This window comes from Sparus aurata, chromosome 16 (genome assembly GCF_900880675.1).
Source record: "Sparus aurata chromosome 16, fSpaAur1.1, whole genome shotgun sequence".
In the NCBI taxonomy this organism is placed as follows: domain Eukaryota; kingdom Metazoa; phylum Chordata; class Actinopteri; order Spariformes; family Sparidae; genus Sparus; species Sparus aurata.
Genome location: NC_044202.1, coordinates 26,649,054 through 26,662,730, shown reverse-complemented (window position 1 = coordinate 26,662,730; position 13,677 = coordinate 26,649,054). Strand labels below are relative to the sequence as shown.

At 41.5% G+C, this 13,677-nt stretch overlaps 1 protein-coding gene across 3 annotated transcripts in view; it reads left to right on the top strand.

The window, feature by feature from the left end:
• The window catches only part of rbks (ribokinase), a 72,523-nt gene that overhangs the window by 26,493 nt on the left and 32,353 nt on the right, over positions 1 to 13,677 (top strand). For all 3 annotated transcript variants that reach the window (XM_030443416.1, XM_030443415.1, XM_030443413.1), the window contains exons 4-6: positions 483 to 546; positions 1,025 to 1,087; positions 2,352 to 2,516. In XM_030443416.1, coding sequence (XP_030299276.1) covers positions 483 to 546; positions 1,025 to 1,087; positions 2,352 to 2,516 — 292 coding nt within the window. The remainder of the gene's footprint in view (positions 1 to 482; positions 547 to 1,024; positions 1,088 to 2,351; positions 2,517 to 13,677) is intronic.

The window sequence follows — 13,677 nt, the reverse complement described above, 5'->3', positions numbered from 1 at the left end:
TGGGGCCAAGCAGCCAATACCAGCCCAACCCACTATCACAGCCAGTTACAAGTGCCCGCATTTTGGCACGTTTTTTGGAAAGCGTGGGTTCGAAGTATGCGCCTCGGGGCAAGGTGGGGACCCCTTCCACAACCCAAAGTAGCTACAGATGTGGACATCCCTGTGCGGATCAGGGGAAGAGGGGAAGGAGGGAAAGCAAACGAAAGCGAGGTGGGCATGAAGAGGCGTGAAGGCGGGGTTATCGTGTCTTGAAGGCTTGGCGCAGCTGGTCGTGTGTTCGCGTGTGTGTGCGTTTGCTGACTTTGTGTGTTCGTTTTAACACATTTTCGGCGGCGGCACCATGCCAGTATGCTGGCAGGGCACACGAAAATCCAACCCAACTGAGGTTTGAGTATACCACTTTTCAAAAGTTGCCGCTAACCAAGTCTGACCCCGCTTGACACACTCTTTGTTGTTATCGTTTTGCCTTCAATCTTTTCTAGGTTGGTAAAGACTTCTTTGGAGACAATTACATCCAGAATTTCAAGGACAATGCTGTTCACATAGGTAAGATAAAGGGTATTTTGCATTATTTGCCAAATTGGTTTCCATTTCCATGTTGCATGTCATGGAGTTCACATTCAGAGCAATGTTTTTTTTTAGTTTGTATTTTATCGATTCTTTTAAGTTACTCACAGCTTTTGGATATACTGGAAAGCTTCTCTATTGTTATGAACAATGATTGTTAAACCATTTGGATTTCTTGAGAATGAAGTTGCTTTTGAGAAGTTGTGTTCAACACACATACTGTATCAGAGTGCAGGTCCTTGTGCCTGTCTCTGCAGAGCCAAAAAGCTGCAACCTACATGCACTTCAAGCAAGATTATTATGGTGACACTTTCTTTAAAAGTGTTTGAAAGTTGGTTAACATTTTTTGGCTATGCCGTCAAGAAAGAAAAGCAGTGAACGCCTTTCTACAGGAAAGACACATAATTGATGCTTTCAAGCTCAGTTTTAGACCTTGTGTCCTTTCTCCCTGTCTCAGACTTTGTCAGGCAGACCTCTGACGCCGCCACGGGAGCTGCCTCCATCATTGTCAACAGCGCAGGTAAATGCTTTTGCAACTAACATCCTAAAAGCTCTTTGAGTTCTGTAGAAAAATGGTCTCTTGCACTCTCAACCAAGAGTGTGTGTGTTGTCGGCACACTTTTTCTCACTACACTCACACACACACACACTGTACGCCTATGCCTTCAGCATGCCATTGACTCACCACCACTGCTCAAGTGACTGTAATCACCAGATAAACACACACACACACACACACTAACATAATCATATGCTGAGTACCCATAGGTTTCAATCTGCTACAGTCAAAGGCTTTCCTCATGGAGAGCAGTTTCTGTCATATAGTACATACATACAGGTGATATAAAACTCCCATGACTTGGGGATTTACATCCCCTTATTATGCCATGTAGCTAGCTGTTTAAATTTTATGTTTTCGAAGAACATAGTAGAACTAAAAGAGTTTGAGAGACTTCAATTAAGAAATAATTAGCCTTAAAGCAATGTGCACATGCCATTTTGCATCAGTGTTAGGTAAATTAATTCAATTGTGTTTAGCACTCCCCTTTGAATTGAAAAGAAATGTCCAACAACAAGTACAAACCAAAGAGTATCTGAGATAGAAAACATTTGGGTTTATGTGTTTAAAATTGCGAGCATTTTGAAGGTTACAATTTAATGAGGAATGGAATGTTTGTCTAAAGGGTTCATTTCAATAAGTGACTGACAATTTATGTGCATAAGATTTAGAAATAAATATAAATGTCAAGCATATGGCTTTTATTATGGATATGCTGGAATTAGAAAAAGGTAAAAAATATTGCTAAATGGCTTACACATGGCTGAGGTGGAAAAGTTGGCATTTAAATGCATTGAAGTACAACGGAAACAGACTTGGCAAATAAATCATGACTCTCTTCATGGCTCATTCTCGCCATGCCCGTCGGCAGCGGTTCAATGACAGCTAATTAGAGATTGGTCCATATTCTCTCTCGATCTGCCCAACTTCTAATATTTACTCAACATTAATGGATGGAACATGCACATTAGTTAGCATTTCTGTTTGATTGTTTTTCTCAAAATATGGTAACTTTGTTTAAAACTTGACTATAGAAGTCTAGTCTGACCACACATAACACACACAGTAACAAGGTATATATATTAGCCGTCTAACATGGTGTAGAAATAAAATATACAGTAAATTAGTCACATTTATGGTAGAGAGTACCCATGGATGCTCAGGGTCCTCATGCAGTGTCTGTTGTATCATTAAATAGTACATCTCTTTTGGTGTCCACTGGCAGGTGAGAATGCCATTGTGATCGTGGCCGGTGCCAACATGCTGCTGGGAAGTGCGGAGCTGCAGGAAGCTCTTCCAGCTATCAGTCATGCTAAAGTGCTGGTGTGCCAGCTGGAGATCAGCCCTCAGACATCATTACAGGCACTACGCATGGCTCAGGAAAACAAAGGTCAGTGAGTGTCAAAGCACTCTATGTGATGGCACATATGGTGGCACATGATGACATACTGTATATTGTGGAAAAGTTTTATGTACTTTCAACAAAAACAGCCTCTTCTTCATCTGTTACACAAACCTTAAACAGAATCAGAAAATAGTGTTTCATCTTTGTGTGTTGAACGATCTGCCAACCAATTTGGGGTAGATTGCAGACGAAAACAAATGCACAAATGATTTGGATTACATCTTACGCCAGCCTTTCTTTCTTTCAAAGTTTTTCCTTTGAAACTCTCAGCCCATGTTGGCACAGTATGGGGCTATACAAAGGTTACTCCCAGGTGAAAACGAGGGATGGGGTCAGTGTGGATTTGTGGTTTTAGAGTGGATCCTAGGGCTTATAGAGTAAAAAAAATGTATCCAAAGAAGTATCAAAAATGTCCATAGTAACTTCTCAAACCACTTCTACAACATAATCCACTTCTCTGCTCGCCATCTGTGTACTCATTATATTCCAAACCCATATATTTCTGCCAGAGTATGACTATATACACTGCTTCTGTCTTAATCCTCATTGAGCAACCCTGTTTAGCCCACTCCTCTTTAGCCAGGTGAGCTACCCTGTCAGAGCTCACTCATTGGCTTGCTTGACACTTCACAATCTATAAACACAACACACTATACATGATTGTGAAGAGGTGTTGTAAAAAAATGCCACACATTTATTTGTCTAGCATAACCAGACTTCCACAGTGCTGGAGAATGGTCTTGCTACACCCATCACCTGTCTGTTGGGTAAAAATGGCTCTGGCTTATTTCTTTTAAACCGGATTACAATTATTTTGTATAGTATAGTTCCAAGAAACTTTTATTGAATGTGGAAAGGTAAGCTGTCTTTATATTGGTGAAATCCCTGCAAAAGAAAAGGCAGCAACCTCTGGAATGTTTGTGTTCATACTAGGGGTGGGAATCTCTTGGCACCTCACAATTCGATTCGATTCCGATTCAGAGGTAAACGATTAGATTCTAAATCGATTCTCGATGCAGCGAGTTTGCTAATCACTTCCTACTTTTTTCTCACTGTGTGACTACTTGGTACTTTCAAAGCAAAGTATTTGTAATGATCCATACTTAATTTACTTACAATATATTTAATTAATAAAACAAATGAAAGAAATGTGGCAAGTCAACTGGAAGGTTACATTTGCTAGCAAACATCTAGCTTTGCAAAGAACCAAAAGGAAAAGAAAAGTGTTCCTGTAGCAGCATACATGTAGTACATTAATACAGCTGCAGCTGGTCGACGGTCGATACAGGTGTTTGTATCACAGGTTGATCTGGACGACTCACACTTTGACACAGCTGACTGACCTCACGCTGAGTTCGGGCTGGATTTCAACATACTGTGCGGGCTTTTGACAGTGTACAGTTTTCACATTGACTTGGATTCAGCTTAATGATGATGTATGCGGCTGGGAACGATGGCTTTAAGTAACCATTTGAACGCACGGCGGAATGACAGAAATACCCGATAGTTAGTTACAGGTGTCGCAAGTTAACCTGGACGATGCGCACTCAATGCCACAGCTAACAGCTATCAGCCAACAGCTATCAGCTTTCAGCCAACAGCCAACAGCCAACAGCGGTCTCCACGCTGCTCTCGAGCTGCTCGGCGTGAACAAATGCCTCAGACGTTCCACCCATGAGTTGTTTGTGAGTACAGACATTCACGACACATCCCATGTTTTTTGTTGTGTGCACACCGTCAACTGTCCGGGCGCTGCACTTCTGCACTTCTGAGTTCCGCCTCTTGCGTTCCGTCAACATTACGTTGTCAATTAACATGTAGAAAATCGATTTTTGACATTTGTGAATCGATTCAGAATCATCCACACCTGAATCGCGATTCATCTAAGAATCAATTATTTTGCCCACCCCCTAGTTCATACCATTAGCGAGCAGGTCAGTGTTAGGATAACTTACCATTTTCAGCATGCTGTTTGCTAGCTCAGAGGTTGTTGTAATATACAGTAGAGAAGAGCATTTTGAAAAAGCTAACAGGCAGATAGCAGGAGGGAGGAAACTGTTTGAGTTGCATGTCTGGTAGCCACTTGCTACAGTTGTAATTCAGACAACAAAGGGGTAGGAGGTAGGTTTGCCAGGGGAGCCAAATACTGAGCTAAGATAAAGCAGTTCTCACCAATGTTTTTGCAGAAGGCAGGTTCTCTTACTGGTGCAAACCAATACATGCAGCAACTAAAAGCAGAGGATAGCAAGAAGATTTAGATGGAACCGGAATATTTGAGCAAAATTTGTATTTATGTAATATTGCCAAACTATTATATTTGTATATTATATATATTATATATATTATGTATATTATGTACTATTCTAGCTGCTTCATTGTCAAAAGATACATTTTAGATACACAATCCTACTTTGCATGCAGTTCATTCATTTATAAGCAATAAGATACACTCACTCAATTACACTCACTTTGCTGCTACAACCTTAGACCTCATTCAGATCAAACAAGGCGCTTTGAAAAAAACAGAACGTCTCCCATTCAATTGAGTGATGATGGTGGCTGCAACGTGGCCAGGGGGTGCCGGATTACTGCAGGACCAGCATGCTAAGCCTACTATAACAAAGGTTTGACCTGCATGCATAAAATAAAAGTAGAATGAGTCAGCCACAGTTTTACTAGTTTGTGGCTTAATGCTGCAGGGGGAACACAATGGACATTTTCTTGTGTAGCATTTTAATTTCACTTGTACTCTGTCAATTTATTCTTTTGTGCCAGTTAAAGCCTGTAATGATATGCCTTGCATCCTGGTTGTTCACTGTTGTTTTTTAAATTTATCCATGTTGACAAACCAGCGTGCTATAAGCAGAGCGGAAAAGCAGCAAAGAATCCTTTTCTGTTAAATGGCAAGTGGCAAACTACTTTTAGGTGCATTACCTCTCTCCCACTCAGCGGCATAACCTTACAGCTACTCACTGAAATGCTTGATTTGGTTTAAATGAGGCCTTACTTGGTGTTTGTGTGGCGAGCAGCTTATGATGACTAATGTCAATACTTACAGATATTGCTGTATGACTGAGTTTGTAGCTGATACACAATGTTTGATCAAGTCACAGCTAAACATTTGTGTTAACACCATATCATACCATAGTTAAGACATATCTCACAAGGAGACAGGTTTCTTATTTCCTGTCTGTGGTGCCATTCCACTCGCTCTCAGTCAGTCGCCTAAAGGTGTCAGTATGCTTCAACCAAAGGGCTTGTTGGATTGTCAAACACCTTCTGAAACCGTCTTCCCTGTGTCCTACAATTTCTGTAATGTTCTGTACTAACAACAAGGCTTCCCACTGACTCATATCATTTTATCAAATGAAGTGTGAGAAGTGGACAAGTGAAATATTTTCATGAGCATTTGCTGTTTCTCACTTTCTAGAGCAAGCATCATGTCTTTACACACTTACTAAAAGCCAATAGAATCCTTGCTGTCCTGCACAAATATTCCCTATTTTAGATCACCGACCTCCCTCTGCCCCTTTCTCCCTCCACCTTTTCGGTGATAACCAGGTTACTGCGCTCACCATCTTTAACAGCTTCCTATTATTAGCAGGCCTCCGCGTCATCTGAGACGTCTGGGGAGCCTCTCGCCCCTGTCATCAGGGCCTATCGTCGGTAATCGCTTGCTGCAGGCTGCCAGAATGAAAGAGTCGCAGCCATTACTGCGCTGCAGATGGGATACCCAGATGGCCTCGCCGAGCGCCACCGTCTCTACCCGAGCCCCCCCACACACACACGCACTGCACCGACCAAACATGGGATTAGGCTGGGCATGCAGAGCCAGGAGAGAGGCAAGGCGAGCAAAGATGCTTGGCAAAGATGCTTCCTTGACGCTGCCGCACCAGAGCATTGCGTAAATGGCGTTCTCTGGAGAGAATGGGTGTTAATGGGTTTGGTGGTGAGGATTTAATGACGCGGGGGTGAAGCGCCGCTCAACTTACGCAAATGTCACCATCAAGCCACACGTACTTTGGATGCCAACTCTCAGAAACACTTGTCAAGATAACCTATCAAGAAGACTTTGTTCTCCTTGTGTGTAATTATTTGAGAGAAAAACATATGCATGTACGTAATACATTGCCATCTACCATTTAATATTGAGCAGTTAATGGAATTAAATTAATTCTAAGAACTGAGGAAGTGGTAGGAGTTGTGTAGTTTCACTCTTTCTTTCTTCTTCCGTCTTCCTCCCCCTCTTCCTTGTCTGAGCAAGAAGCCGCTTTTATATTTCTCATCAGATGCAATTAGAGCCTCTTAAAGCCCTTTCACATACTCACTGATGACTCATTTCTTTTGTGTGTGTGTGTGTGTGTGTGTGTGTGTGTTTGTGTGTGTGTGTGTGCATATAAAAGTGTGTGAGGCATCTCTGTTTTCCCTTTGCCCTTGTTTTCCATCCACCTTTCCTCCTAAATTGACCACAGCAACAAACTACTGTATTTTTGTTCTTTCTGAACTGTCTTGGCTGCACATCTGTGACCAGACATTGAACCTCCGCGATGCAAGAAACCCCAGAGTCATGACACACAATGCACACACACTCTCCTGCCAGACATGACTCAGTATTCACACATCCCAGCATTACCACATCTGTCCCAACAGCTGTGTGTGTGTGTGTGTGTGTGTGTGTGTGTGTGTGTGTGTGTGTGTGTGTGTTGTGTTCTGTTATGTTGTGTAGTGTGTGTGGTTTCGCTAGCACCTGGAGAGCAAAACAAAGCAACCTGAGATTGACGCACCAGTGAATGTTACGTCTACAGTAGCAGCTCCTTGCATCAGAGAGGCAGACGACTTCATGCATCCATGCAGTAGGGATTTTATCCAAGCTGCTCTTGTGTACATATTGATAAGTTTCCACCCCCATCAGTCTTATTGCATGTATACTTCATAAGCACTGGGCCTTTTGCATTTGACATCAGCACTGAAGTCACACGCTTGACGCAAACACTGTGGTCACACCACAGATGGCAAATAAGAGAGCAGATAGTGGAAGACAACACTGTACTTCCTACAGGCTACAAGTATTAATATGAGTATTGACAATAGTACAGCATGAGTAAGCCTTTGAATTGATTCAGTGATACTTTCTCTATTTATCCTGATTACATGGCACACAGCATGTGGTTAGTGCTTCACTAACTGACGGGTGTCTATTAATGTCATTTAAGTGCTCCACATATTTTATGATAATCACCAATTAGCAGCATATTCAAGCTTACATAATCAGCACTGCGTTAACATGTGATCTTCTGAACAACATTGGAAAAATATAATAAAGTAGCGGAGAAAAACTGGAGAATCCTCTTCTGAGTGGTTATAAAGAAGAGTAGTCATTATATTGTAAATTAACTGTTTTTAAATGCTCGTAGTATTCATATTCAAGATTGGTCACAGAACATTGTTCAAGCTCTCTTAGTCAGACCGACGAGACCATGTAGATTTTTTTATTTTTAAAGTATTTCTTTGGCCTTTATATGGCTTTATTGGCAGAATAGCTCAAGAAATGACAGGATACAGGATGAGAGAGGGGAGTGACAGGCAGCAAACGGATTTAAATTGAACTGAAACTGGTTGAAACACAAGTTTCAGATACATCTCAACAATATATTCTCTCCTCTCCTCTCCCCTGTGCCCTTTATTACAGACGGCTGTCATTAAACTGTAAAAAATGTATCAATTGTCCCCCTCTATTTAAACTGTCACACCTTCAGGTCAACCTTCAAAGAAAAAATATGATAATAGATGCACTGCACACACAGCACTGTTTCAGCTATGTTTTTGCTCTAAAACTTCAATGATTACTCTCAACTCAAACACCGGGGAAAAATCGAAATGGCATAAAAAGGTGAATCATGGGCCATTCATTTGAGACGCCTGTCCTTTTTGTCCGAAATATTAATTGAGAATTAAATGAGATTTCTAGGGGATTTTTGATCTCATGGGGTCTTTATCAGGGTAGAGATAAGGTCTGAAAATGTGTACACAATCAAAAGTAAAAAAAATGGATGAACAATATGAATAATATCAAGTTAATTAAATACTATTCATACAAATTATAGCATGCAATATACTACAGTCTGATCTCGTGTTGATAAATAGAGGTTTTAAAGGGGTGGGTGATGTGGACAAAAATGTCAATTTCAAGACCTATTACATCTCAGTTATGAGCCACGCAGCCCAGACAGCAGAATAAAATAATGCCATTTTCAATTGAAAACCAAGGACACATGCAAATTAGTTTTATTCATAGCCAATTGAGATTCATGTAATGTAACATTCACTAGGATTGGGCGATGTCTGACAAATTGGCATGTGATGCTGTCTACAGTGGAACATCATGATGGAAGGTGACATCGTTTGAATTTGAGGCAGTGTGTCCCCCTCAGTGTTGTCCTAATGCAGCAGTTGAGTATTAGCTCACCACTGCAGCTGCCGCTGATTCCCACTGCTGCTCTAACATGAATCTCCAACTGTCTCACCCTTCAGAGGAAATTACACTGCTCCAAAAAATTAAGGGAACGCTTAACCGTCACAGATTAACACCAAGTATGTTAAACTTCATGGATATCAATCTGTCAGTTTAGTAAGTGATTGTGAATCAATTTCACCTGCTTTTGTGCAAATGAAAGTGACAACAGGTGCAATGGAGAGGCAAAAACAAACACAACCCCAAAAAAGGGAATGGCTTTGCATGTGGTGGCCACAGACAATTGCTCTCTCCTTATCCTTCCTGACGTCTGTGTCACTACTGGTAGGTTGAGGTGGTACCTGCAGCCCAATCAGGTTGTAGAGGTAGTCCAGCTCCTCCAGGATGGCACATCCATACTTGCGGCCACAATAAGGTATGCTTTGTCTCCCAGCACAATCTCAAGAGCATGGAGGAGATACCAGGAGACCAGCCCATACGAAAGGAGCACTGGATAGGGCCGTAGAAGGGCATCAACCCAGCAGCAGGACCAGCATCTGCTCCTTCATGCAAGGAGGAACAGGAGGAGAACTGCCAAAGCCCTACAAAATCACCTCCGGCAGGCTACTGGTGTGCATGTTTAACACTAAACTGACTAAACTGTCAGAAACAGACCCTGTTAGGGTGGGATGAAGACCCGACGTCTTCTATTTGTATCTCTGCTCACAGACCAGCACTGTGTAACTCGATTGGCATTTGCGAGAGAACACCAGAATTGGCAGGCCGCCCCTGGCACCCTGATCTTCACAGATGAGAGCAGGTTCACACTCAGCACAAGTGACAGGCACGAAAGAGTCTGGAGATGCCGTGGTGAACGTTATGCTGACTGTAACATTATCCAGCATGACCGGTTTGGTGGTGGGTCAGTGATAGTCTGGGCAGGAATATCCTTGGATGGTAGCACAGACCTCCATGTCCTAGCCAATGGTACCCTGACTGCTGTTAGGTACCAGGATGAAATCCTCAGAGCGACTGTCAGACTTTACACTGGTGCAGTGGGCCCTGGGTTCCTCTTGGTGCAGGACAATGTCCAGCCTCGTGGACAGAGTGCGTAGGCAGTTCCTGGATGACAAATTAATTGATGCCACTGACTGCCCTCTCGTTCCCCTGACCTAATTCAATTAAGCAACTTTGGGATGTTATGCATCGGTGCAGCCGATGACAGCAAGTACAGTCACAGACTGTCCAGGAGCTCACTGATGCCCTGTTTCAGGTCCCCCTAGAGGAGATCCTCTAGGACACATCTGCAGGGTCATCAGGAGCATGCCCAGACATTTTTGTGAGTGCAGACTGGTACATGGGGGCCATACACACTACTGAATCACATTATGAGTTGCCGTGATAAAATTCATGCAAGTTGGATCAGCCTGTGAATGATCTTTTTCACTTTGATTTTCAGTGTGATTTTAAATCCGAGCCCTCGATGGGTTGATGATTTTGGTTTCCACTGACTGTTGTTGCGTCATTTGGTTCTCAACAAATTATACAATGTACATAAGTAAAAATGCTCAACTTGAATAATTTATTCATCAAGATCTGATGTGTGTTTAAAGTGTGCCCTTAATTTTTTGAGCAGTGTATCTCCTGTTACCACTGACATACATGCCCATGCCAAGTTTAAAAGCATCCCCGCTCGAAATATCCAAAATGTTGCTTTGTTTAGGCTCATATGCATAACAAACAATGTTGGTTGACTAGCCAAGGAAGCTAAGCTAAGAGAACTGTGTATACAAATGGCATGAGTGAGAGAAACAGCAGTCCACAGGAAAAAGAAAACACTGCTGCCACAAATTTATCCAAGTGTCCTGGGTTGGCCTAACTAAGCTGGTTTAATAAGAAAATAATAAACGGGAACTGGAATCAATGGAGTCAAATGGCGCAAAAAAATGTCCTCTCCCCAGATATCACAAACAACAACACCTCTTGCCCTATAGCAACTCTGAGGGGAATAAAAATGGCATCGTTCCTCGGACCAACCTTAACATTCACATTACACCTATATGAGGTGACTTTTATGTGGGAGGGTGAAGGTGACAGTGGTGGAGTTACAGCTGGTCAAGACGTCCTACAGACAAGAGACCACTGTTCAAGACAGCGTTTCGACATTTGTAAGTGCGGAACCACTGCATAATTTTGACACACTCCAGCTGTGTTTGTGGTGAAAAAAACAGGTGTTAAAAACATCTAAACATGATTTTTTTTTACTAATCCTAACAAAGTGTTTTTGTACCTAAACTTAACCGGACCATAAGCACAGCAATGTCACAGCATATAGGTGAAAACTAAACTCTGCTCTGGAACCCTGTGTCTTGAAAAGCACCATGCAAATCCAATCAATTATTATTATCATTATTATTATAAACCTAAAGAAACATATAAAATTGCTGCATAAAGAAATGTAAAGTTCCAAGATATCCGTGGCTTGCAGGAACCAAACATGCCAGCGTTTATTCTGGTAATTGGGTTGTACGAAGATTTATTTTTCATTTTTTTTTTTTTTTTTTCAAATTTGAAATGCCAATTAATTTCTCAGTGTCACCCAAGGAAGAGCCACATGAAGTAATTCATCCATTCAGCATAGCCATCTAGTTGACTACATCACTCTATTGGCTAGGTAATGTATCACTGATCTGCCAAGCAGTGAGGTTCTGTGAAGTCTAAAAACAGATGTAAGAGGACAATAAATATCATAAAGGTTTGTGGATTGTGGATGCCTTCCAGATCAATTTTCAATCAATTGTCAGACCACTCAACCCCTACCATTTTTACAGTGAGTGTATCCCCATTACCAGATTGAGCCTTCTCAATTGCCACTGCAAAGTAAATGTTAATATGATTCAGATCATCTCAGGGACGTCTCGTGTGGAGATATAAAGTTATACTTGCTTACATGCTAAATATACAGGTCCTCTGATTCTGACCTTTTCTTTTTCTTAAGATTTTCTTATACTTGCTCGTACAGGTGTGAGTGTTGGTGGAAGTATGGCCATAACTAAGGATTCATTTCATTGTTAGTTAATTTGTTGATTACTTTCTCAATGAATCAATTAGTTGTTCGCTCTATAAAATGTCACAAAATTGTTAAAAATGTTGATCAGTGTTTCCCAAGTCCAAGATGTCCTCAAATGTCTTGTTCTGCCCACAACCCAATAATATTCAGTTCACTGTCATTCAATATTTAAGAAACCAGAAAGTATTCACATTAAACAATCTGGAATCAGGGAATTTTTGCATTTTATTTCTTACAACATAACCAAAGCTGCTGATTAATTTAATAGTTGACAATCTATTAGTTAATCATCATCATCATCATCAAGTTAATATTCATGTACTTATTGAGCAGTACAGGAACACATATCTAAATTTGTTGTTTCCATTATCCTTTGAGTGACGAAGACAAGAGTTTAAACTGCATTTTTAATGGAAGAGGAAATGAGGAAGAGATATCGATATCGAAAACAGTGGTCCTTCCTTTCATGCAAAACTGAGGCATTGGAGATTTCGGATATCTAAGGAATAGCAGCTGAAGTGCATTTTAGTTGACAGACAGGAAGAGAACAAGAGTCAGACAGAGCCCAGTGTCCCTTTTTTTATAACATGGTATACATACAGTACAGTATGAGTGTGTGTTGAAAGAGGGAGAGAGACATTATTTCCACTTTTACTCGCGAGCAGCCCAGCATCCACCTCAAAGCGCCAGGTGGCCAAAGCCCTGCACAAACCCACGCAGCTGCTCTCTTATGTGCCCACGCAAACACGCGTGCACACAAACACACAGAGCAACTAGGCACACACTTTTGCGCAACAGACTTTGATGTCACCAATGCTGAACATATATTTCCCCTTGCACACACACTTGCATGAGGCTTTATTCTGTATACAGAGATATCAGAATTAATCGCTTCGTCAAGCTGGGCTTATCCTCACACATACACAGAAATCATGGTATTAGATGCATTAATGCTCTCCTCTCATGAATATGCATAAGACAGTGATGTGCAACATGTACAGAGGATTACTTCTAAAAAACACTCCTGCTCTCTCCCGCTCTCTTCCTCTCTTGTGCTCTTCAACATACACAGAAAGGGTCACAACTCATCACACCCACACACTGACACACATATAGGGGGTTATATTCTCCTCAACACACACGATCCTGGAGCGGCAGGGGTTACGGCATTTCACAAACAGCTACTGCATGCAAGGCCATTTTCCACCAGCTCTTTTTTTTTCGCTCTTTCCAGTGTTCTCTTCCTGGGGAATGCTAATTTAATCGTTTAAAAGGTGTCTTTTTATAGAAGCTTATCCACTTGAGCTTTGCCTGCGAGAGCAATCCCCAGTGGTAGCCCGCTAGCTTTTGTTCCCATTGAAAGTTTAATTAAGGTAATGCCAGACTTTGGCAGTGAAGCTTATAGCAAATGGAAAAGAAACATCACAGAAGTGTTAAATGTGTCACAGTGGGACACTTTTGTCAAAAATGTGTCCTTTTATGTACAAACAGGCAGGTATGTTATTGAGAACAATGATACATTGTTTTAAATCTTCTTAATGATTGCATATTATCCTGAGTAACCTGTAGATTATGATATTTGACACCAATCAATAAAATACCTCACCACCTGTTTGTTCTGTTGC